The sequence below is a fragment of the Rhizopus delemar genome, genomic scaffold (assembly GCF_000149305.1).
Source record: "Rhizopus delemar RA 99-880 supercont3.7 genomic scaffold, whole genome shotgun sequence".
Lineage (NCBI taxonomy): Eukaryota > Fungi > Mucoromycota > Mucoromycetes > Mucorales > Rhizopodaceae > Rhizopus > Rhizopus delemar.
Genome location: NW_027137833.1, coordinates 2,343,120 through 2,365,338, shown reverse-complemented (window position 1 = coordinate 2,365,338; position 22,219 = coordinate 2,343,120). Strand labels below are relative to the sequence as shown.

At 37.1% G+C, this 22,219-nt stretch overlaps 10 protein-coding genes across 10 annotated transcripts; 2 read left to right on the top strand and 8 right to left on the bottom strand.

The window, feature by feature from the left end:
* Nucleotides 1–366: 366 nt before the first annotated feature.
* On the top strand, nucleotides 367–676 carry RO3G_10118 (uncharacterized protein; the record flags this gene model as incomplete). Its single annotated transcript, XM_067664703.1, has 2 exons — nucleotides 367–517; nucleotides 669–676. 2 exons carry the CDS (start codon nucleotides 367–369, stop codon nucleotides 674–676), a joined length of 159 nt encoding a protein of 52 aa, XP_067520804.1.
* A 1,004-nt stretch (nucleotides 677–1,680) lies between these two features.
* RO3G_10117 (uncharacterized protein) lies at nucleotides 1,681–2,632 on the bottom strand (the record flags this gene model as incomplete). The annotated part of the gene is made up of 4 exons (XM_067664702.1): nucleotides 1,681–1,720; nucleotides 1,771–1,985; nucleotides 2,093–2,515; nucleotides 2,567–2,632. The coding sequence occupies 4 exons, from the start codon at nucleotides 2,630–2,632 to the stop codon at nucleotides 1,681–1,683; spliced, it is 744 nt and encodes a 247-aa protein (XP_067520803.1).
* A 70-nt stretch (nucleotides 2,633–2,702) lies between these two features.
* Nucleotides 2,703–3,437, bottom strand: RO3G_10116 (uncharacterized protein; the record flags this gene model as incomplete). Its single annotated transcript, XM_067664701.1, has 4 exons — nucleotides 2,703–2,922; nucleotides 2,976–3,061; nucleotides 3,119–3,194; nucleotides 3,253–3,437. The coding sequence occupies 4 exons, from the start codon at nucleotides 3,435–3,437 to the stop codon at nucleotides 2,703–2,705; spliced, it is 567 nt and encodes a 188-aa protein (XP_067520802.1).
* A 614-nt stretch (nucleotides 3,438–4,051) lies between these two features.
* RO3G_10115 (DNA primase, eukaryotic-type, small subunit) lies at nucleotides 4,052–5,462 on the bottom strand (the record flags this gene model as incomplete). The annotated part of the gene is made up of 6 exons (XM_067664700.1): nucleotides 4,052–4,403; nucleotides 4,452–4,507; nucleotides 4,560–4,770; nucleotides 4,824–4,930; nucleotides 4,978–5,209; nucleotides 5,335–5,462. 6 exons carry the CDS (start codon nucleotides 5,460–5,462, stop codon nucleotides 4,052–4,054), a joined length of 1,086 nt encoding a protein of 361 aa, XP_067520801.1.
* A 224-nt stretch (nucleotides 5,463–5,686) lies between these two features.
* On the top strand, nucleotides 5,687–6,934 carry RO3G_10114 (uncharacterized protein; the record flags this gene model as incomplete). The annotated part of the gene is made up of 1 exon (XM_067664699.1): nucleotides 5,687–6,934. The coding sequence occupies one exon, from the start codon at nucleotides 5,687–5,689 to the stop codon at nucleotides 6,932–6,934; it is 1,248 nt and encodes a 415-aa protein (XP_067520800.1).
* A 483-nt stretch (nucleotides 6,935–7,417) lies between these two features.
* On the bottom strand, nucleotides 7,418–8,762 carry RO3G_10113 (uncharacterized protein; the record flags this gene model as incomplete). The annotated part of the gene is made up of 7 exons (XM_067664698.1): nucleotides 7,418–7,459; nucleotides 7,540–7,628; nucleotides 7,683–7,887; nucleotides 7,947–8,131; nucleotides 8,190–8,388; nucleotides 8,439–8,463; nucleotides 8,524–8,762. 7 exons carry the CDS (start codon nucleotides 8,760–8,762, stop codon nucleotides 7,418–7,420), a joined length of 984 nt encoding a protein of 327 aa, XP_067520799.1.
* Nucleotides 8,763–11,062: 2,300 nt separating this feature from the next.
* RO3G_10112 (uncharacterized protein) lies at nucleotides 11,063–12,909 on the bottom strand (the record flags this gene model as incomplete). Its single annotated transcript, XM_067664697.1, has 5 exons — nucleotides 11,063–11,805; nucleotides 11,865–12,231; nucleotides 12,284–12,501; nucleotides 12,557–12,746; nucleotides 12,811–12,909. 5 exons carry the CDS (start codon nucleotides 12,907–12,909, stop codon nucleotides 11,063–11,065), a joined length of 1,617 nt encoding a protein of 538 aa, XP_067520798.1.
* Nucleotides 12,910–14,234: 1,325 nt separating this feature from the next.
* On the bottom strand, nucleotides 14,235–15,304 carry RO3G_10111 (uncharacterized protein; the record flags this gene model as incomplete). Its single annotated transcript, XM_067664696.1, has 2 exons — nucleotides 14,235–14,707; nucleotides 14,758–15,304. The coding sequence occupies 2 exons, from the start codon at nucleotides 15,302–15,304 to the stop codon at nucleotides 14,235–14,237; spliced, it is 1,020 nt and encodes a 339-aa protein (XP_067520797.1).
* Nucleotides 15,305–17,191: 1,887 nt separating this feature from the next.
* RO3G_10110 (uncharacterized protein) lies at nucleotides 17,192–17,637 on the bottom strand (the record flags this gene model as incomplete). The annotated part of the gene is made up of 3 exons (XM_067664695.1): nucleotides 17,192–17,216; nucleotides 17,320–17,401; nucleotides 17,496–17,637. The coding sequence occupies 3 exons, from the start codon at nucleotides 17,635–17,637 to the stop codon at nucleotides 17,192–17,194; spliced, it is 249 nt and encodes an 82-aa protein (XP_067520796.1).
* A 675-nt stretch (nucleotides 17,638–18,312) lies between these two features.
* RO3G_10109 (uncharacterized protein) lies at nucleotides 18,313–19,380 on the bottom strand (the record flags this gene model as incomplete). The annotated part of the gene is made up of 2 exons (XM_067664694.1): nucleotides 18,313–18,785; nucleotides 18,846–19,380. The coding sequence occupies 2 exons, from the start codon at nucleotides 19,378–19,380 to the stop codon at nucleotides 18,313–18,315; spliced, it is 1,008 nt and encodes a 335-aa protein (XP_067520795.1).
* Nucleotides 19,381–22,219: the final 2,839 nt, after the last annotated feature.

Genomic DNA, 22,219 nt, shown 5'->3' with positions numbered 1-22,219 from the left:
CGTTGTAAATCGAATTTGATGAATTTCTCAAGACCAAAGAGCAACCAAAGAGAATTCAAAAAGGAACAATCACTCAATCCACTGTCATTTCTTTTAAAACAAATGAAAAAGAGTGGGACGACGTTAATGCACAGAGGAAGATGGAATAACCAATAACTGTCCAATTTAATTAAAACGGTAATTCCAATGTCTCTTACATCATTTTACCAAAATTGTCAAGTAAAAAATTCATCGGGCCGGAACAAAAATGGAAAGTATGATATCATAACCCTTTCCATTTCAAGTGTGTTCCTTAATTTGAGAGAACGGATCAAAAATGAATATAAAAAGCATCCATTTTCCTTCTTTCTCTGTTTATCATCCATCATGTCTACCATCTTATCAAACAACAACAACAATAACAACAGCTCAAAATTGTTGACAAGAGAAGAAGTACTGGCTTTAGCAAGAAATGAATATGCCCGTCAATTATCCAATTATACCAAAGCTCAATTGTTAAAAAACAAACAACATGAAAGTAATACAAAACCGTCTCCAGCCAGGGGTATCAAGGACCCTCAAGCCAAAAAGCAATAGGATTTGCTCGTGCACCATATTTGTAAATAATCGGGAAATCGACAGGCACCGTTTCTTTTTTGTACATACATTATTTGCTGAATTTGAAAAAGCGCAGTGAGCCACTGTCAATTCATAGCATAGTACAATATCACTTTTGAATAAACTGAATCGTTTTTTAAAAAACACATGTGTCTATCCTTTTGAATCATAAGAAAATGGCGATTCATCATTTATGGTATGCTGTGTTTTAAGAATCGAAGGTTAAAGTTCTCCACTGTTTTGAGTGTTATAAAAGCCCTTGTCTTTCAATGGTGCATCTTGTCTTGATCCATTCAACCTAGCATCTACTCGTGGGATCCTATCTCCTTTATGGTCTCTTGTCACACAGGCCTGTTTACCATGTATCTTTCCCAGGAAATCAACCCGTTTTCTACCATCTACTACTTGTCACTGTTTGTATCGATATAACCTTAAATGATACTATTTCGCTTAGAGTGCTTTCATGATACAAAATTGAGCATGGGTAATGGATATACACAGTGTGTTCTATTGCCAGGATGAAAATGACTAGGACATCAGATTAACTATTCAGTTTTAGACTAGAATTTAAAGGCATATGCATTGTATGAAATTTAAAATGTTCTTGCATAGTTGTGCTTGTAGAATTGACGGCTAATTGATGATGCTTGGTATTTAATAGTCTATTTATAGCATAATGTCAATGCCTCCTTTTAATCTCTTTGGCTCTTGATGATTCTATTTGCTTTAGGCACAATCCGTGTGTAAACCATTGTCCATCTTACTTTTAACAGTTTTCTATTTAGTGTGCTTCCTTTTTTCAGCAGCCCTTGATTGACTCTGTAATCTCTTTCTTACTCTACTAATAATCTCAAAGATAAATCTGATACTGTCTGACGGTGATTTTTAGGAAAAAAAAAAAAAGAAACCGCAGCGAGATTGATTCGCAGCAGAGGTCTACTTTCTGATGGATATGTATCCATAGCTACTCTCCTTGTTCTCGAGCATAGTTTTCCACTTGGATAATAATACAAGATTGCATGGTAACAAAAGTTTCTCTTTTATTGAACCAGTGATGATAGATATTATGTAATGAATTCATATTTATTGCTTGTCTCCCCTGTCCCATGCTAATCTCATACCGCTATAGCATTGTGTTTAATAATAGAAATAATTGGGAATCATCTCAATTACCTGTCATTCCAATAAACTGTGTCAATTTGCCAGTTCTTTTCATCAAGTTCTGCAGCAAATAGATCATAATTTTCTCTTGTCCAATCCAGTGATGTTCTCAAAGCGTTCATGTAATTATCCCAATCTGTTTCTTTGTTGATGCTCTCTTTTGAAAGAATGTCATGGAATTTGAGTGAATGCAAGACAGATTTGAGGACATCTTTAGAACCAGCGTCCTGATGAAACAAGATCCACATTGTGTTTTTATGATGATTCAATAAATAATTCTCTTGCTAACAGTGAGTTCAGTAAGGTATCACTCACTCACTCTCTTTCACTGTACCTTTAATGTATGTACAACCTCTTGTACTTCATGTGACGAACCATAGGCTTGTTCAGCACTAGGTCCCATCTTGATTTTTATAGAAATAGCACCACGCTTCTTACGATAAGATGGCTTGATCCATTCTCCGAATCCAATCTCACGATCACGTAATTTTTCATACGTGGCAACATGGCCTTGATCAATGTATTCTCGAGCAAGCAAAGTTAACTTGGCTTGATTCAAAATCTCAAACTCAGCAGCATGCAACATCTTCACCGTCGACCAAATGTTGATGGGCGATAGTACAGCAAATGCGCCAAAGAGAAACAAGGGCGAGTGAGAGATGGAGATCAAGCCAACACCTGAGAGCATACCCAAAAGATGTGCGGTTGACATCTGTGCGTCATCTTTAGCTACAATGTCACCAATATTACCATTCGGCTACATGAAAAATTAATATAAAACCCCTCGATGCTCTGTTGTGTACATTACAGAAAAGTGCTTTGTGAATGTCATGTGACTAGCAAGCCATATGCTTTCATGAATCAGCTCAAACATATTTCCAGCTTTTTTTTTAAAAAAAAAAAACGGTGAATAACAAGACAAACAAATCGTTCATTACCTGCTGCTAAAGGCAAAAAGAATTTTGGTGAAACAATCGAAGTACATAATTGAAGAAAGGATCCAACGGAAGATAAGATTTCACACACCTAAAGTCTTGTTCAATACCAAAAAAAAAAAAAAAAAAGCTTACAAATTTCCATGTTTTCGGGTGTGAATCAAACGTGCTTGCATACTTTTTGATAAAGAACAATTTACCAATTTCTCCAATACCATCTTTAAGCACCCTTTCTGATTTGTTTTAGAACGTCACATTCACTTTTCTTTTTTATCTTTTTACCACTGAATCGCCACCGCTCCTCCCGTAGCTTCTACTGTGCCTAAGCCTAAAGAAGCCAACATGGCTTGTGAACAAAGCACGCCGACCTAAAAAGGAATTCAGTACACCCACCCACACACACACACATGCATCCTTTGGCCTACAGCAGATCCAACATAAGTTTCTAAAAACAGCCATGAATGGAATTTTTTATAACAGCTGTGAACACTTTCTGGGTAACTAGGATCAACACAGTCAGTCAAGCCCACTTTCTACAGTTCCTTTTTCTCTTATTTACCCCACAGGCAAGAACATCTCTGTCAGGTTTTGTTTGACAGCACTAAGGGCTCCACTGTTCTTTTGCTTGGTTGCATAATAATTGTTATCTTCTGAAGGGTTAATCCATTCCCATGATAACCGTGAAGACGTCACAGGAGAGGCCGCTCGTGTCTTGGAAGCTGTAGGTGACTTTGTTTTGGCCATGGTGGGTAAGCTGGTATAGATTCGCTTTCGACCATAGACTAATTCCGTTAGTATCGGTTTGCTGTTGGAGCTGTAAAATCGTTTGTAGTGGCATGGTTCTCGAATGAGTCGAAAAGAGCCTTTTGGCAAATGTTGGATACACCTCAACATCAAGTTTAGAAAGAAAAAAGTATATATATATTTTTTTTTATTGTTTGAAATTTTCACCCAAAAAAAAAAAAAGGGAAGGGGGATCACAATAACCCGTCACTTTTGACTGTGTTTTGCCCCTGAATTGATCTTAAAATTCCATGTTTGTATTTTCTGTGATTTGTGAGTTACACAATTCTTTTCTTGTCTTGCTCTTTCTTACCTCGTTTATCTTTTTTAGTTTGAAGAATAATGGATTTAGCATATTTATCAAAGTAATCAATATAAGGTGCTAAGGATGTCTTTTTATAATCTGCTATGCTTTTATCTGCTTGGTCGTTATTGTTGTAAGCGTGTATTTCTGCACTCAGAGAGGGTAGTGTAGGCACATTTAATGGATCGAAATTTTCGCAATCTTCAATTCTTATTGGAACACATACTTTTACTAAAGAGCCTGTGAGAAAAAGGGGGGTAAATGTCTCTTGTCACTTACATGTCTTTGGATGTACACAGAATGGACTTTTCAACAAGTGATTGATATTTGTAGACACTTTCACGTCAAGTCGTGGATAGGCGTATTGAAACACAATGTCTCTCCCCACATGATCCTTGTATCTTTTCTTGCTCTCAATCTTTTCAATCGTCTTATTTAAATAGTCCCATTTTTCTTGTGCTGATCCATGGGTGTTCTCTTGCCACATTTTCTCAATCTTTTCTTTAGCTGCTCCATCAGGAATGATTTCAAGTATCTTTCGACGTCCTTCTTCTGTATCCAAAATACCCATATTGTTCAGTAAAAGATGGTCAAAGTGTTCATTGAGAATATCAAGCGATCGTCTACAAACACAAAACATCAGCATCACTCACATCATCCCTTTGACTTACTTTAGTGATGGATGTAACACATTCAATTTGACACGTCTTGCTTTTTGTGCAGATCCCTATACAATCCTCGTACTTAGCCAGCCGAATAAACATCAAAGCCCTGTTTACCTTGACCACATTCAAATAGTTCACAATCGCCTTTCTGCGATCATTTGTCAATCGTCGTGCTCTTTCATCTGAAATCCAACAGTGTACACCACGACGACCTGAATAAACCCAGAGGACATGTTTGAAACCAAAATCATCTCGTAATGCCGCATCAATCACTTTCATCGCCACCGTCATGAATTCCCAACAAAGATGACAAATATCTCCTCCACTGTTCCCCCCTCATTAGTCTCTTCCTCTTCTTTCAACCCTCTCCTTTCTTACCTGCAGCAGGATCGAATGTCGTCATAGTCTGTCATATCAATATCGAGCACAAGTTCCTTTTCAATCGGCTTGAAGGCCTTTTCACTTACCGTCTTTTTTAAATTGGGCTATCCAAAAGAGAGTAAGTAAAGGAAAACAGGTCGTGATCCTGTACCTTGACAGCATAAATAGCCCCGATATCAATCTTGATCGGTTGAATTCTTTCAATTTCTTTTTTTAACTCGTCAATGTTGGCAAAAGACTTGAAACGAATATAAATGTCGGAAGGTAACGTAAAACTGAATTCTCTGTGAGTAAAGTTTCTATTAGGTGCTGTAGACCGGTCAGCTCTGTTTTTTAATAGACCTCTATTTTTTGTTTTGTTTACTTGTGTCAAAGTTGAGCCACTGAAAATAGGGTTTGTAAGGAAAGAGAGAATTATAAAACATTCGATAAAAGAAGACAACATTATTAGGATCGGCTCTGTAAAGTAATCAATACATTGCACTATTTTTGATCTTGTTGAACTAACCCAATCAATGCGTCCGAATGGAAAAGTCCACTGGTGGCATCAATGTTGACTCTAGCAAATTCATCGTCGACTTCATCCATCATTTCATCGTCTGAAAAAATATTATCAAGACCTTCTAATTCGGACATGGCTAAACTCTTTTTTTTAACATGGAGAAATTAAATATCATTTAGTGTCAATTACCCATGGAATCATTCAATTGTGTTGGAGAAGCTACCATATCAAGTAATCGACAAAAAGAGAAAGAAAAAAAAGGAGAAAGGAGGGACGTGTCTTGACCGTGTTCATTTTTTTTTTTTTTTTTTTTCGTGACTCGACAGTCACCTCCCTCCTTTTTTTTTCCTACACAGAAATGAATTTTGGTCTCGAACGAACAAGACGATTATTAGATGCTTTAAACAAACCTGATGAACGCACCAAAATAATTCATGTGGCCGGTACGAATGGCAAAGGCTCCATCTGTGCTTATATTTCAACCGTGTTACACACTTGCGGCTATTCAGTAGGAAGATTCAATTCACCGCATCTGATCGAACCTCGCGATAGTTTCAATATTAACGGACAGGCTGTGAGTCAAGCAGCCTATGAGGAAGCGGCCGAACACGTCCGTGAGTTGAACGCTTCCTGCTCTCTCGGTGCCACCTCGTTTGAGTGTCTGGTGGCCACCGCCTTTTATCTGTTTGACAAGGCGCAGGTGGCATTTGTCGTGTTGGAGGTCGGGTTGGGTGGACGTGAGGATGCGACGAATGCGATTCAAAGGCCTGTGATGACCATCATTGCGTCGATCGGGATCGATCATGCTCAGATCCTCGGAAACAGCCTGCAAGCGATTGCGTCGGCCAAGGCGGGTATCATGAAACCTCAGTGTCCTGTCGTGATTGCCCCTCAAGACCAAGAGGCGGCCTTAGAGACCCTCGTGCACCATGCAAAGGAAACAGGATGCCCTTATGTCCTCGTGCGTCCCTCCGAATGGGTGGGTGACCAACTCTGTCAGCTTCAGATCACACCCAAGCAGTACACGTATCCCATTCGTCTCTATGGTGATTACCAACGCATGAATTCAGCCACCGCTGTCACCGCCCTGGATTGGCTTGCTCGGCTCAACCTCATCCGCCTGACAGAGGAACATGTCTCGGCAGGCATGGGGAACACACGCTGGCGGGGCCGATTGGATTGGATCACGAGTACAGAGGTGCCGAGCCTGAAAGCATTTCAGCTGGACCGTATCCTGGTCGACGGCGCACATAATTCACCGGCAGCGATCGCTTTACACAACTATGTGGAAAGCTTGAGAAGGAAAAAGGTGATTTGGATCATGGGTGCGACGGTAGGAAAAGATGTGGGTGACATGTTGAATACACTGGTACAGGCCGACGATACCCTGCTGACGGTCTCGTTTAGTCAGCCCCAAGGCATGCCCTGGATACAAAGCATGGACCCCTTTGATATGATCAGGCAAACAGACAAAGAGGCTACTGGATGTCTATCGTTAAAACAAGCCTTGGAGAAGGCTGGCTCTCTCTGTGGCCAAGACGATCTCGTTGTTTTGTGCGGATCACTTTATCTTGCAGCAGATCTTTATCGGTTATTAGCGCCTTAATTCATCATGAATCGGTATCCATTTTGGGATGGAATGAGCCCAGAGGGGTTTGTATTTTTGATGATGATAGAAAGGGAATAAAGTTTGGGTAAGAAAAAAAAAAAAAAGAGCTTGAAAAGAGTAGCTCATGTCCTTTTTTTTTATTTCACATCTCTTTTCAATCCATGTGCATTGAACAGGTTTCTTCAATGCCCAAACAAATAAAATGAATGTGTATAATTTATATCTTGGGTTCATGCTCATGATAATAGGAATCATTGGGTTGTTGCAAGACACCAGAATGAGTAAGAATACTTCCAGTACTGTCTACAATCGCTCCATATCCATTCATTCTTATCTTGATGCCAGTGGAATCTTTCGGTGGAATGGATGATTTCAGTAGTTGAGGATAGCTGGCATGGCGTGATTGTATCTGGAATGGGTTCATTTCATCTTCTCTGTTCACCTTGGTCTTCTTATGCACTACAAAAGAAATAAAAAGGGTTAATCATGACCTAAAAGGACAAGGATCAGGCTACTTGCCATCTATGAAAACATCCGTTTCATCTATGATTTCCTGCAGGTTTTTTGTTTAGTCAGATTGTATGTCCCAGTAGACTGTATACCTCTCCGATCAAGCTTTCAATGACATCCTCCAAAGTGATGACTCCTAATGGATAACCATTTGGGTACATGGTAACAAGCGCCATATGGCCTATTTAAAATTCAGCAAATCCACCTTTCTCCTACTCTTATTTTTTTTTTTTACTTTTTCCTTCTTGAAAGAAATTCAAAATATCCAAACAACTTGTGCTGGGATGTGTTTCAGGTAAAGGTCTCAGTGGAAGTTGAGATACAGTCAGTTGATCATCATAATCATAGCTTATCAGGTTTTTTACAAGGAGCATACCAATATAGTGACTTTCATTATTGGCTGATTTAATAGGTATACGTGAATAACCATGCTTTAGAATCTATAGCCCATGAAAAAAAAAATGAACAAAAAGAGATTGGGTCATTTTGTTTGTCTTACCTTGTGTACAAGTTCTTTATCTAATACGGTATTCAAAGATAATGTAAATACATCTTGTAAAGGAGTCATGATTTCACAAACACGCTTTTCCTTCAAATCCAGTACGGAAGAGATGATGTGAACTTCATCTTTTGTCAAGCCTTCTATATCGTCTGATTGATGCATAGAAAGTAAACATTTGAGACCTAAAGATTTGAAAATGGATGAGAAGAGAAAAAGTTAAAAGGATCCTCTGAGTCCTACCTGCTTTCTTGTATATCGTGCCTCGTGTGGTTCCTAAAAAGAAATTCAAGACAAGGGAAGCAGGATAGGCAATAGGATATAATATATACATGATGACAAGAACAATTCTTTGCAAGAGGGTCAATAACAACTCATCTTTCTCATTTGACTTACTTTGAACATTTTGCACCGATAGCCAGACCAAATCGCACACAAATGGCTATAGATGGGATGCATTAGAACGTAAAGGAATACAAAACAGTTTTATACGCTGGTCGTACACTGCGGTATCACCCTATGAAAAACCTGTCAAATGCCTCTCTCTCTCTCTCTTTCTTCCTTTTCTTTCACTTACTCTCCAAAGATCACAATCAGCCCTGTCGACAGCAGCACAGCCCAGAGTCCACCACCACCGATAAGTGAATCGAGCACGATCGGCAGTGTCTCGTTCACGATGACATTCGAAAGCAAGAGGGTCACCAGGACCCAATACTTTCCTTTGTCCAACAAAGAGAGCACCTGAAGGGCATACTTCTTTTCTGATTCGGATCCAGTCTTGACCATCACCTGAAGATGCGTTTCATCCAATCCCATCAATCCCAACGTCAAACCTATTTGTACGGGGTTATCGATCAAGAACAGGGTATGCACATGCACAAGATACCTGCAAAAAATCCCCCTGCAAGAACAAGAAGAGCCGAAGAAAAAAAATGACAGAAGGTGAGTGAGAGATGGCTATGTTCCTCATACATCACTGGATTCGCTAGGACCCCGTCGAATTGGATCAGCAGGATCAAACTGGTTGGTATCAGTCGCTCAACAAACTTCATCACAAAATAATTTAAAAATAAAAAAAGAAAGAAAAGGAGAGAGAGTAAGAATGCTATGGAAGTCGTCCTGCTTTATTGTTTATGCGAACAAGTTTACTTTTTTTTTTTTTTTTTTTTTTTTTTTTCGTTTCAGACTGTATCCTTTTCTATTTTTGGAATCAGGCAGTGTACAATCTATGTTTGAAACGCTGTGGACACTCTGTAGAATCCACCTCATTTTTTTTTCCTTTTTATTTATTTTGGTGAAAATCATAGCATTGATGCCAATCTTGCATAGACTATAACGTGATAACGAATTTAAAGAGAAAAAAAAAATGATTTTCTTGTGATTATTGAATAATTTAGTAAAACAATTTTTTTTTTCTTTGGAAACATTTAGATTTGAACTTTCTTTTGGTAAAAAGTTCGGATGTAACTGTTTGAAGAATCTTTAAACTTCTTTAATGAATAAAACTATAAATGGAAAGAACGCATTTGATTCTTTAGAGCCTTGTTGTTTCTATTTTTATGTTCAACTGATAGTCTTGACGCGCTTTATTTCATACTATTCTTTTGCATCTTGAATTACTTTGAACTTGTGGTTACACTTGACCTGATCGCGAGAGATCTTAGTAGGAGATTTTAGTCAGGTGTGTTGCCTTAAAAGCTCGTATTTGTCATACATAACAAAAGAAAGATTTCTAATGTTGATGCTATTCAATGAGTAAATAGAAACTATACCAAACTCTAACTGACAAAGATAACACTCTGAAACTAATTAGAATATTTAATTATCGTTCTTGAATTGAAAAAAAAAGTTAATAAAAGAAAGCAAAGTCTACTGAGCTTTTAGAAAGTTACCGATGTCATTGAAGCAAACAAAAACCATCTTTTTTAAAAAAAAAGATAGCAAGTTTTCTATTGATTCTGTGCATATTGTATAATGTACTCCTTTTTTTGTGTGTGTCAAACAGAACTTGAATAGTAATCACAGATCAATTTACCCAACTAAGCCTAGTTTATTTTTATTCAAGTGACAATGATAAAAATATTTCTGTGTTTGATTATGCACCAAGTAAACAATTTGAGGGAGCAAAATAAACTATTCAAAAGTTAGATGATAAAATATGCTCTAAACTATGTGAGGCATAACAATCAAGATAGCAAAAAAGTCAGTTTCTAAAGAATGCATTCACTTTACAGCAGAAACGAATAAAACATTGAATTCTACTGCATCTTCTACAGTCACACTCAAGGCAGTGAGCATAAAATAATTCAAAACAGCCTACCTTCAATCACCGAATGCATACAATTGATAATCCCAGGAGAAAACAGAGTGAATTGCTTGACATCACAAGGTACAACATGATTTGCTACACAGTCACTCGATGGATTTCAACCTGTTGGCAGTAACCAAAGCATTCGTTTGTTCAACCGAACTCAATTCCAAGTGTATCCCATGCGTCACTTTAGTAAGCTATTTTTCATCAATAGATACACAAGACATGAGCAAATTCGCATTCTAAAGATGAGTAACAATAACTCTGCATGACCCGGTATTAAAGTTACCGTCTTCAACTACAAAATATTTGTTACTTTTTCAGTCCATCCATACTCTCTTTGAACCTTCCAAGGATACACAAATATTTTCATCAAATGGCTCATGTTTATCTTTTTACATCATCTCAAGTAACCATAAACACTTAACATGGTTATAACAACAAGAATGAAAAGTCGACACATTGTTCAACTTGAAAAATGACCAGTGCATTCATCCTACTGCTTTTCTGCCTCTTCATCCACAAACAATAAACAGTCTTTATCTTGTTCTACAGAAATGTAAACAAAGAAATCTTTCATAAAAGTCCCAAAGCAAAGCAGCAATACCTTCCTCAAGCCCATGTGATGACCCTTATTCATTTGCCTTTCCATCATTCAGAATGAACCTCAATCAGGATAAAGAAGGTGGAATGTACGTAAAGAAGGAAGAGATGAACGTCTTTTCTGCTTTATTTGTATTCTAGTGTAAAAAGATGGGTTGTACAAGCATGCTGCTATCTTTTGTAACCACAAACATGTCCATCTCTAATAAAACTTGATGCTATCCATCGATGGTCCTATAAACACCCCATGGGTTGGCATCAGCCCCTGCATCTGAATCACAATGGCCATGGCCTTGTCAATCGGATTGTGATAGTGGATGAGGACCGTGTCTCCTTGCTGACGGACTGTACCCCCTTTGACTTGGGTGATTTTGATACCTTGGCTGACTTTCAATTGAACCTTCACCCTCTCTCCAAAGGCCTGGTGGGACAAGCAGCGAGCGTTCAGGATGGCCGTAAACCGATGCTGCCGAGCTCCGATGAAGGAGAATTGGGCAGTGACTGAACGACCGGTGTAAGCCTTGGCCACGGATGAATCCACGGCCGCCAAAGCCTGAAAGGATCCTTGACGGGTGCATGTCTTTGCCTTACCTTGAGCACAGTAGGCAGACACACCGTCTGTTGAAGACAGGCAGACAAGTCCCTCTGGACAGGGTCGAAGAAGCCACCGACCGTGGACACAGGTAGCAAAGGAGTTTCCAGAGCATGCAAACCCGCCAGAACAAGGTTGGTCTTTTTGTACACACTCTCTCACAGAGGGGGTGTCTGTAGGTCGATGGGACTTTGTGGTCTTGGTTGTATGAGAAGAGATTGTTTTTGTGTTCTTGATTGTTTTGCTAGATCCGCCTTTGCTAGGTCCGCCTTTGCTTAGGCTAGATAATAATTTGAATATGGCAGCTTGGTAGTGGGGGGATACTTCCTTGTTGCTATAGGATGCGGATGCGTCTACAATAAAAAAGGAGTCATTTGGCATCTGTTTTCGTATTCATCCCTCTCTGACTTACCCCATAACATCACACCTCCAAAGCTCGAATAGGTTGAATACAAGTGCCTGATGACTGGTTCTAATGTCTTATAAGGCACATAACCACTACCGGCTGCTGCACTTGATCCCGGCAGGCCCAAGAACACCTTGACGTTTCTATTAGGTGAGGTGTGCCTTGCCCACTGATCCCATGTTTCAAAATTGAAATTCCCACTGGTCGTAGAACAGTAATTGTTATAGAACTGAACAAACACAGCATCAAATTCAGATGCGTCCAAAGCAGGCCCAAGCATAGCGTCAGGGAATGGACACTGTGGAGCGCCTGTGATGTAATATTTCTTGGACCTGTCTGAATTAAAATGAGAGCGAAGTCGTTTGACCATGGCCTGTGAAAGTGAACTGATGAGTGTCTGTCAAGGAATGAAAGTGGTTACTCACTGCATAACCAGTAGATCCACCCCCTTCAATATCAAGATCAAATCCATCAACGACCGCATCGCCAAAGGGTCGTCTTTCACTTTTTCCACCACCAAAGGTTGCCCAAAGTGTGTCAGCAAACGCAACAGCATCTTTGTCATTAGCAAACCCATAAGCGCCAGCAGCACCACCCAAGGACAACAAGATCGTTTTACCCTTCTTTTGACAGGTCTTGATATCTACATATTTTATTGAAATCGTCAAAAAATCGATCCAACATTCAATCCTATTTACCTTTTCCAACTTCAGGGCATTGTAAGAGATTGGTGCCTGGAAATCGAGGTCCGTCACATGAATTTGCAAGGTTAAGTTGAGGAAGCTCCTTATTCCTAAAGTCAAGAACAAAAGCTAGGATGATAACATCCGAATTACCATCACAATAAGTAGCAAGTGAATGCTGTGTGTCGGAGCCTCCTTTTGAATTCTATCAAAAGGAAAACAAACAGCAGTGAGTTTCCCCCCCCCCTCTAGAAACAAATCTGGTTTACCTGTCCCCAATATGTCGCAATCGAAGGGGAATCAAGAAAGCTGGCTTGAGCTTTATAGAGAAGGATGCAGAGGAAGGTGATTATGAACCAGTGATTCATATTTGTTTCTTTGAAAAATGTGTATTTTTTAAAAAGAAGGAGGATTCTTGTCAAACTAGACGTATTTATAGGTTTTTTTTCTTTAAAAAAAAATTCAAGTTTCAAACAGTATAAATTGTTAATTGAGAGGTGTTGCTAATCATGGGAACCCTTTATTCACTTAATTGATCATTAATGAGTACTTGGTTTACGTAAGATGATCATACGGAAAGAGACGAAAGGACATGTACCCATGCAAGTCAACAAAACATGGTTATACGCAATTGAGTTGACGACATCATCTTTTAAGAATATTGTTTTCTCTTGATAGCGTTTGACGACCCTTATTTACATGATCTATCAAAGACAACGGACCCTTTGCAACAATAAGGAAAAAAAAATAAATAAAATTGATCTTTAAAAAGATCGCACTACCGAATATTAATGATTGCTTATTAACCTGCCTTAAATCGGAGTCAAAAGTATGGACTAATTACTATAAAAGGATTAAATAATATAGTCATTTAGTACAGTAATGCTTTAGTGTCAGTAACCCATTGACCTCCTTTACAGAAAATGTACTTTTTTGTTGCCTATCCATGGTTGTGATAGATCAACTGTTGGTCGATTTTGAAAGCTTCATGCAAAGTAAACACACTTTCAGTGACATACAACATTTAAGACTGATACAATCATACATGTTCTGTATCTATATTATTCTGCCACTCTCGAATGAATCCTATGTTCATTTCTGTCTGTGTTGGTGAGGGGCTAATCTTGTCTTGTAGATTTCATTGCGGCATCTCTTGCTTTTCAAATGAGCATCAAATCTTAAGCATAGTAAAGCATTGGTGAAAGAAAAGTGTTAGTCGAAATATTTATTAAATAAGAAATATGTGATGGTCTCTCTGATAGTTTCAGCTTAATGAATAAAATGATATACAGTACAATGGTTGGTCATAAACTTTACTTTATATAATTGTAACAAGTTTAAGGAATTGGATGACGTAGAAGGAACAAACTCATCTTATGTATTTGAAGCTAGTGATCTTTGATTAGTACTTTTTTATCTATAACTCAAGGGTCTTTGAGAATAAAGGCGTTGTATATCCAACTACTCAATTTAATATAAAAATATTAAAATCAATTATAAACTACACCAAAATAGCTAGCTCTGTAAGAATTTGGTTCTACATTTGAAGCTTGACAAACTATTTTTTCTATATAAGCATATATAAGATAATCATACCGTAGCCAGAACTACAGCGAATATTATCTAGACTGTAAATTTCTTAAACATTATTAGAATATCCGGCTTTTATTTATATAAAAGTGATATATAGAATTTAATAACTTAAATCTATCCATGAAAGATCCCCAAATATGTTTTCAAGCGTGTATTTTTCGGCCTCAATGTCAGTAAGTAGGGACGAAAAATTAGCTCGGGTGGTTGCGTTCCATGGATGGCTTCCACGGTCTTTGTATTCATAAAACGAAACATGGTCTGTTCTAGGGTCTTTAGTTTGCCAGGCACTCCAACCAGCAGGGTTTATATGGGATCCAATAGATGTATTCATGTAAACCACTCGAGCATATTGGCTCCAGGGACGACCAAGATAGCAAGAATCAGGAAATTGCGATGGTGAAGTAAAAGTCATTGTGGTATTCTTGGTTTCTGCAAGGGGACCTGAGGGAAGTGTAGCAAATGTGTTGCAGTTGTTAAAATAAAGACCTCCATTATCATTTTCATCGGCTCTCTTGTCAGCAGTAATATAACCGCCTGCCTTATTGGAAGCAATATCACAGCTCTCAAAGTATCCTATCTTCATTTTTAGAAACCAAAGTAAGAAAAATGGTTATCAAACGTACCAATTCCACTTCCGAAGATGAAATCAACAGATCCCTCTACACGACAGTTTTTAAAATAAGCTGATGAATGAGAACCGACATAAAGGGTATCCTGAAATCCATAAAACTTCACATCATAAAAGGATACTTTTTCTGCTTCAACACTGAGCGCCAAGTTTGCCATATTTTGTGTTTGATGAAAAGTATTTACAATATCCATCTGGTACACTTTCACATTTTGCCCACGCACAGCCAAAACGGCAGAGTCAGAATCAGAGCCTACATGGGCTTGGGTATCGTGATAGGCGCTGTGTTGGATAGATACCACTCCTGTTGAGGAAGAAGGCTTCAAGACGGTGTTACTTCTGGTGATAATGAGTTGCTCGGTATAGTTTCCAGGGGCAATCAAAAGTGTCCATGTTTCAGTATTGTTAGGAAGGGCAGCCAGGGCGCTGGTGATGTTTGAGTAATCACAAGAAGGGCAGACTTTGAGCGTGGTCTTTGCTGCAGTTATAAGAGGAGCAAATAGGACGGAAGATATCAAGGCCTGGCTTAGTGAAATGAGCATTCTTTATTTAATCTAAAAAGACTGCATCTCTTCTTGTAGCAAGTTGTATATATAGTGTAGTTGCCCTGGTGCACAAAACTTATTATCGGACAAAAAGATGTGATATATGCCGATATAATTTTTTAAAGCTCAACTCTTACTTGCCACAAAGGTGAACAATGTAAGGCACAAAAACATTTTCATAGTCGTATTCTAAAGTTTGTGAAAGCCTTATTGTTTCACCGATGGTCAAAGATTGATTGCATGGCTATTATTTCATGAAAGCATCATGTTCCTTGGAATTCAAGCACAATAGATTTTTTTTCCCACACGATTTTAAAAAAAAAAATATTTCCGGCAAGTTTTTTTTTTTCTCGTTCATTAATTCAGGGTCTTTCAGAAAGTTCCAACTGTGTGAAAAAGCACAATAATTATTCCATAACATGCCAAGTAGAGTACAAATTTTTTAATTCAGATAAATATAATCTATTTATCTAACAGTAGGACATAAAAACCAGAAATGGTGTAAATTGCTCAAAGTGAAAAATTACACAAGCCAGTAGAATTACAAATGTAGTATATACTTTTTTGATTGACGCAATAGCCTTTTGTTCTTTGAAATTGAAAGAGGGTATTTAAACTAAATTGTCAATGATTGAGGTTATGATTTAATTTTTTTTAAAATAAAAAGAAGAGTGCATTGCTCTACTTAATCGTTGGAAGACCGTGTTTTTAAGAAATATATTTATTGTAGATAAAGTAACAGAAGGAGTATTGAAGATGATGTCTTACTCATTTTATAAGATAATGTAGTCTTGATTAATCTTTTAAACAAAGCAGTGCGTAAATTAGTTAGGATAAATAGTATATGCCAGGTAGTACTTGATTTACCAGACTGTATCTATCTCTATCCGGAGCAGTAGGGATTAAAGTTATTAAAAGATAGACTTAGCTGAAAATGCTGCTCCTTCCCATATCAACAAGCAAACTTTGAAAGCTTTTAAGGACTGTTTGTCTCTTTCAAGGGCGATTTGAAATGGGCCGAGGCCTAAAACCTAAGAGAATTACGTTCGTACACTCCTCACTTGAAACATTTGGACAATTAAATACAAAAGAATAATGTATGTCGCCTTATTAAACTCGTCATTTGTACACACAAAATGAGTTAATCAATTCTTTGGGCAAGATCAAAGTTAATATTGACAAGACTGAAAAAGTATAGAAACTTAATTAGCAAAGCGAAAAAAAAAGCTAACTTTTTAATTTTTGATCATAGTATATGATAAAGCCCCAAAATGTCTTATAGGTATACCATCATTAGCATTCTATTGTGTAGCTTTATAGTGAGACGCAAGCAGTTTAGATGTTAGTAATGAATGACAGTTTAGTTCAGCCGGTGGTTTGCTCGTTTATGATTGCATTCAATTGACATATAGAAGTAATAGAGTTACAAAGAAAGTCAAGATCATGCAACCTTTTTGAAAGGAAAATCAACTTCAATCCAATCATCCTGTATACCACAGGAGCTTTGAAATATATGTTCTAAGCTGAATAAGTAAACCGTCCCACTAAAGTACCAAATACAGTAGAAGAGTCAGCACCAACTTCTACTAATCGATTTAGCATAATCTACAATTCAATAGAAAGTATAAATAAGTCGTTATCTGTTGAACTGATTGGGGGCTTGGCTTCTGCCACCCAAAGACCCATTTTTTAGCTATTTGATATGATATAGCTATACTGTGCATCATGTGGCTATTTCGAGTCACCTTCCAACTCTGTGAAATAATTAGAAAAAGGAAAACTGAACATTAGCCATTTATATTGCAGTTGGTATATTTTTTTATGAATAAGATTATCATGATTTACTTAGTTTGCTAGATATAATTGTATTACCCAGAAGTAAGTTTATGATGGGCTGATAAACAAAGACCTATCGAAAGCATTGAAGTTTTTGTGCCTGAGGATTTACACATTAAGCATAAACCTGTAAATTACCATATGAATTGCTCAAATATATACACACATCCTCTTACATGAAACGCAAGCTGCCTGAACAGCAGCCTAATGATTCGTCCCAAATACCTTCAACAGCTTTTCCCTCAGCAACATCTGCATCTTTAATTAAATATTAAAATATTGATAATTAACAGTTGGCAATATTGGTGTATTTAATCATTTATTAGTTTTGATATTATATATCCTAAGTTACCCATTATACAATATTCTTCTTTTGTTAAACATTTGAAGAACTTGTTCATGCCTAACTCCACAACAAGTGCTTTATGGTCTAAATATTCCAACACGAGGTGCTCCAATTTATTATCAAATAAAGTTACGCAGTTCACAAACATATTTTCTACAGCAAAAAATTTGAAAATGCACATTTTATCGAGAGAGATTAATCTGTATGAGTTGAAACTAATGCTCGTATTGTTTTCTTGAAAACGCTACTTCCAACAAGATGAATCATCTTGGATATATTAATTGCAAAATGTATGTTAGGTCTCTTACGAATAACTTCAATGACGTCTCGTTACTGCCAGAATACTTTCCATCAGCTTTAATGTGATAAGTATCATTAGAAGAGTTACTTGATGAAGAAGAGCGGTTGTAGGTCGTTGCTCAGAGACGCTTATGAGCTTTATTACAATAGACTTTTGCACTTTCAAGCTTTCTATCTGGAATACCTTCTTTAACTTTTCTAAAAAAAAAGAGGGAGAGATGGTAGCGTGCTATTGCAGAAATACAGAGCATCCAAGCCGATACTTAAAGGCTCTCAAGTGATGTTTTGATAATCAAAAATAGACAAAAGGAAAGTAACATTATCAAATTGTAGAAGAATGTTATTACTGCCTTTAACATATATGAGCAAGTTGTACCCAGCAAAGACAACAATCTGTTTAGGGAATACAAATGACATACTATGAACAACATTTAGAAAGATTGCAGTATATGTTTTCAGACAACTAAATAGGTCTACTGAGGTATATTTTTATTGTCAAGTGTTTGTAAGGTTATTCAGAAACTTAGATAGACTTGTCAATGAATGAGGTGTCACCATTGAAGACGCTGTTGAGGCTATAGCCAGAGGCTTGGCTAGAAGTCAAGTTCTTAGCAAATGAAGCACGAGAAGAGCTCCAAGCGCTGCTTCCACCATTGTTGTATTCACCAAAGATGACAGTGCCAGTTCTGGGATCATTTTTGCTCCAGATGCTCCATCCAGCGGGGTAAATGTGGCTGCCAATGTTAGAGTACATGAAGACAACGCGAGCGTACTTGCCCCAAGGACGACCGAGATAACAAGTGTGTTGGAATTGAGAAGAGGAGGTGAAAGCCATGCCAGAGTTGTAAGTAGAAGCAAGAGGACCAGAAGGAACAGTTGCCTTGACAGTACAGCTGTTGAAGTAGAAACCACCGGTGGCACTGGCAGAATCTCTGTTATGAGCAGTGATAGAGCCACCTTTTTGGTTGGAAGCAATAGTAGATTGGTCAAAGAAACCTAAAAGACAATGTAAGCATACGTGTCTAAGTATATTGTATTAAGAAATGATCTACTTACCGGTACCGTAACCCCAGATGAAATCAACAGAACCTTCAACATAACACTTTTTGAAGTAACCAGAGCCACCACGGTTGATCAAGAGAGTATCTTGGAAGCCATAGAATTTGACGTTGTAGAAGGAGGCCTTGGGACCAGCGAGGTTAAGGGCCAAGTTGGCAATGTTTCTGGTTTGCTTGTAAGTGTTGGCGACAACAATGTTGTAAAGCTTAACATTGCTTCCAGTAATAGTCAAAACAGCAGAGTCGGTATCGGATCCTGTAGAAGATTGAGTGTTGTGACCAGCGCTGTATTCGATGTAGACAGTGCCGCTGCTGGGCTTCAAAATAACATTAGAGCGAGAAATCGTGACTTTTTCTTTGTATGTTCCAGGAGCAATTGAAACGGTGTAGGTTGTAGAGCCCTTAGGGAGGGCGGCAAGGGCCTTGCTGATGGTCTTGTAGGTACACGATGAACAAACGCTGACAGAGGCGGCGGAAGCCAATGCAAAGCACAAAGAGAGTGTCAAAAGGAGCGAACTGATAGAGAAACGCATTGCTGATGATGATAAAACAAAAGAGCTTCATAAATAGGGTGCTTTTATATTTCAAAAGATGTAAGATGGAGACTGAAAATAAATTAGTGAATATTAAATTAATTAATATAGAAATTTCAACAAAGGTACAAGGCAAAGTTGTCAGACTTGTTCTGGAGCGTCGTGGGACAAAAACCAGAAATCGGTATTGCATTTTGCGTTGCCTTTTCAAGCTATGAACTTTTGTGTAACAAACATGATTAAATTTAGAGCCTTTTACCGAAACAACACTTGTGGTTACAGTTGACAAAGCTGCAAAATAACGAAAGCGGATATATAATCAATAGTTGCTTCGTCTTTAGTTGTCATGCTATACTTTGTACAAAGTTGACAAAAATTATTGAGCCTTCAATTCCTTGTAAACAGGCGTAATGCCAAAAAGCAATTCTTTGCGAATATATGTCACATGATAAACACCATGCCACGTCCTCGGATTTTTGGGCAGTTACTCAAAATAATAAAGTACATGAAATTAATAAAGCAGAGGATGTATCCATATAACGCGCGTTAAAGTAAATTCTTTAGAAAATGAATTCTCAATAGTTGCATCTTTAGTATCGTTTATTCATCATTTTGATAAAACAGTTTCTTTTCACGTTCTCTTCACTGCAGTAAATAGCGGATAGCAATATACCTTATTTATTCCTAATATAGTACATTTAAGAAATATGCTGGACTCAGACAAACATCCAAAAAAGATGATGCTGCATAGGATAGGATTGGACCCTTAATGGTTAATACTACGTTGTACAAATGTTCTACACGTTTGAATATGCTTAATAATTAGAGCAAAAAATTACTAGATAAGAAAAAAGCAGAAGCACCCAAAAATTTGAATTTATACATTTTCCGTTGGTATATTAGCAAAAAGTTACTACAGTGATAATAAAGGGTTCTCTGTGAAAAAGACAAAATACGAATGTAGAAAATTTGTCTTTTTTTGTAGAATTAAGAATAGCAAAATGAATGTAATACTTGACTAATATTATGGGATGTTACAATACATCATATACAAAAACACCCCCGATTTACATTACCCGTTTTTCTGAAATATTATGTTAAAGTGGGTGTGCAACATAACGTCAACGCTATTTTAAAGTAGGCTGGTATTTATGAGGAACTCCAATTCTACATTTATACAAAGTGATGACCAATTAATCCTTTTAGACATTGATTCCTGAACTTACTTTTGTAATTAGGACTTCAATGAGACATTGATTCACTTGCTAATTGAAACCAATTATTTTGTATTACCATCATATTGTACATCAGTTGAATTACCAGCATGACATGACACAGGGTGTTTTTTTGCAGCACATAAAAAATATATCTGCACAACTCTAAGACTTGATAAACACGTTTATATGGTGTATAAATCGTTCCGATTCTTGTTCCTTTTTTAACATATATTCTACGTACATGTGTTTGAATGAAAGTAATGTAGTTTATGTTTTAGGCAAATCAGAATAGCTACTTTTGCTAATTAATAAGATCACATCTTTTTGTTTGCAGGTTGCAACTAACAATAATAGCATTACGTTATTTTGGCATCTTGTCAGCTTTTGTTTTTCTATTCTGTGATTTAAAGGCTTCATTCATGCTTATTAAGAAGTAGTGTGGGTTATCTGATTCTTTTTTTTTTCTTTTTTTAAGTTGCGCCAAGCGTGCCTTCAAAACAAAATGAATTCATAGACATAGTTTTATTGGCGGAAGCATAAGAGCATACTTGAGTGATTCCTTGAAACTACGCAGATTTGTTTATTATGATGCTTCTGAACTCAAACAGTGGAAATTTCTCAGAAAGTCCGGGGATATAACATTTATTTTAGTATATAGCCCTATTATTCTTTTCACAAGAAGTATATGTAAAGGTATTTAAAGTAATCCATATAGGCTAAAGATTGCATTCTCCGTAGCATGACAGTTTAAAGGTTTCAAATTTAATCGGTTTTTAAATTATTAGCAGAGACAAAATTGAAATCACCTGTAGTACTTCCATTTCAAAGTGTTGTAAGATGAAATTTTGTTAGCATTTATATCTGCTTTCTTGAAAGCTGGATATTATGCTTTAGTGTTCCGATCTTTTCGCTTTAAGAAAACTTATTGTTACATAACACTATGACCTGTTGTATAAGACTTAGCAAAATCAATAAACCATTCATAAATTATTGTATACTAAAGTATTTTTCAGATTTACATATCATACTTGATAAGAAAAAATGGTCCCAATCATTAGCTTTCTTTGATGAAGTTTATGATAACAATGTCGACTTTTCTAAGCTCATTTTGCGCGATTACTAATAAGAGACGAGTCTAAAGTCGTTTTACTTGCATTTATATAAAGCAGATGGAACAGTATAAGAATATAAGAAGGATTACTATATAATGCTTTCTATGCGATAAGATGATAAATCAAAAGAAATTAAACAACATAAATTAGTTACTATAGTCAATAGAGTGTCTTCACTTTTTGCTTTTATGATCACTAATCAGTTCTTCAAATATCGATGATAGCAATATTGTTGTTGAAAGGAGGAAAGGTAGATCGTAAACTCTACTCATTGAAATATTAATCACATCGTCTAGAAATAAGAGCATCATTGTGCTTCATCTAGTGTTGAATATAACTTAGTTTACAACTTCGGTCGTCGTGTATAACTTGTTATACCCAAGCACATAACGTAGGATTGAATTTTCGTGCCTGCGCGAATACAAATAAAAACAATGAATAATCTTGGTGCTGAGGAGACGTGTAAAAATTTGAGACTAACAGTGGTTTGAACACAAGGTATCATAATCA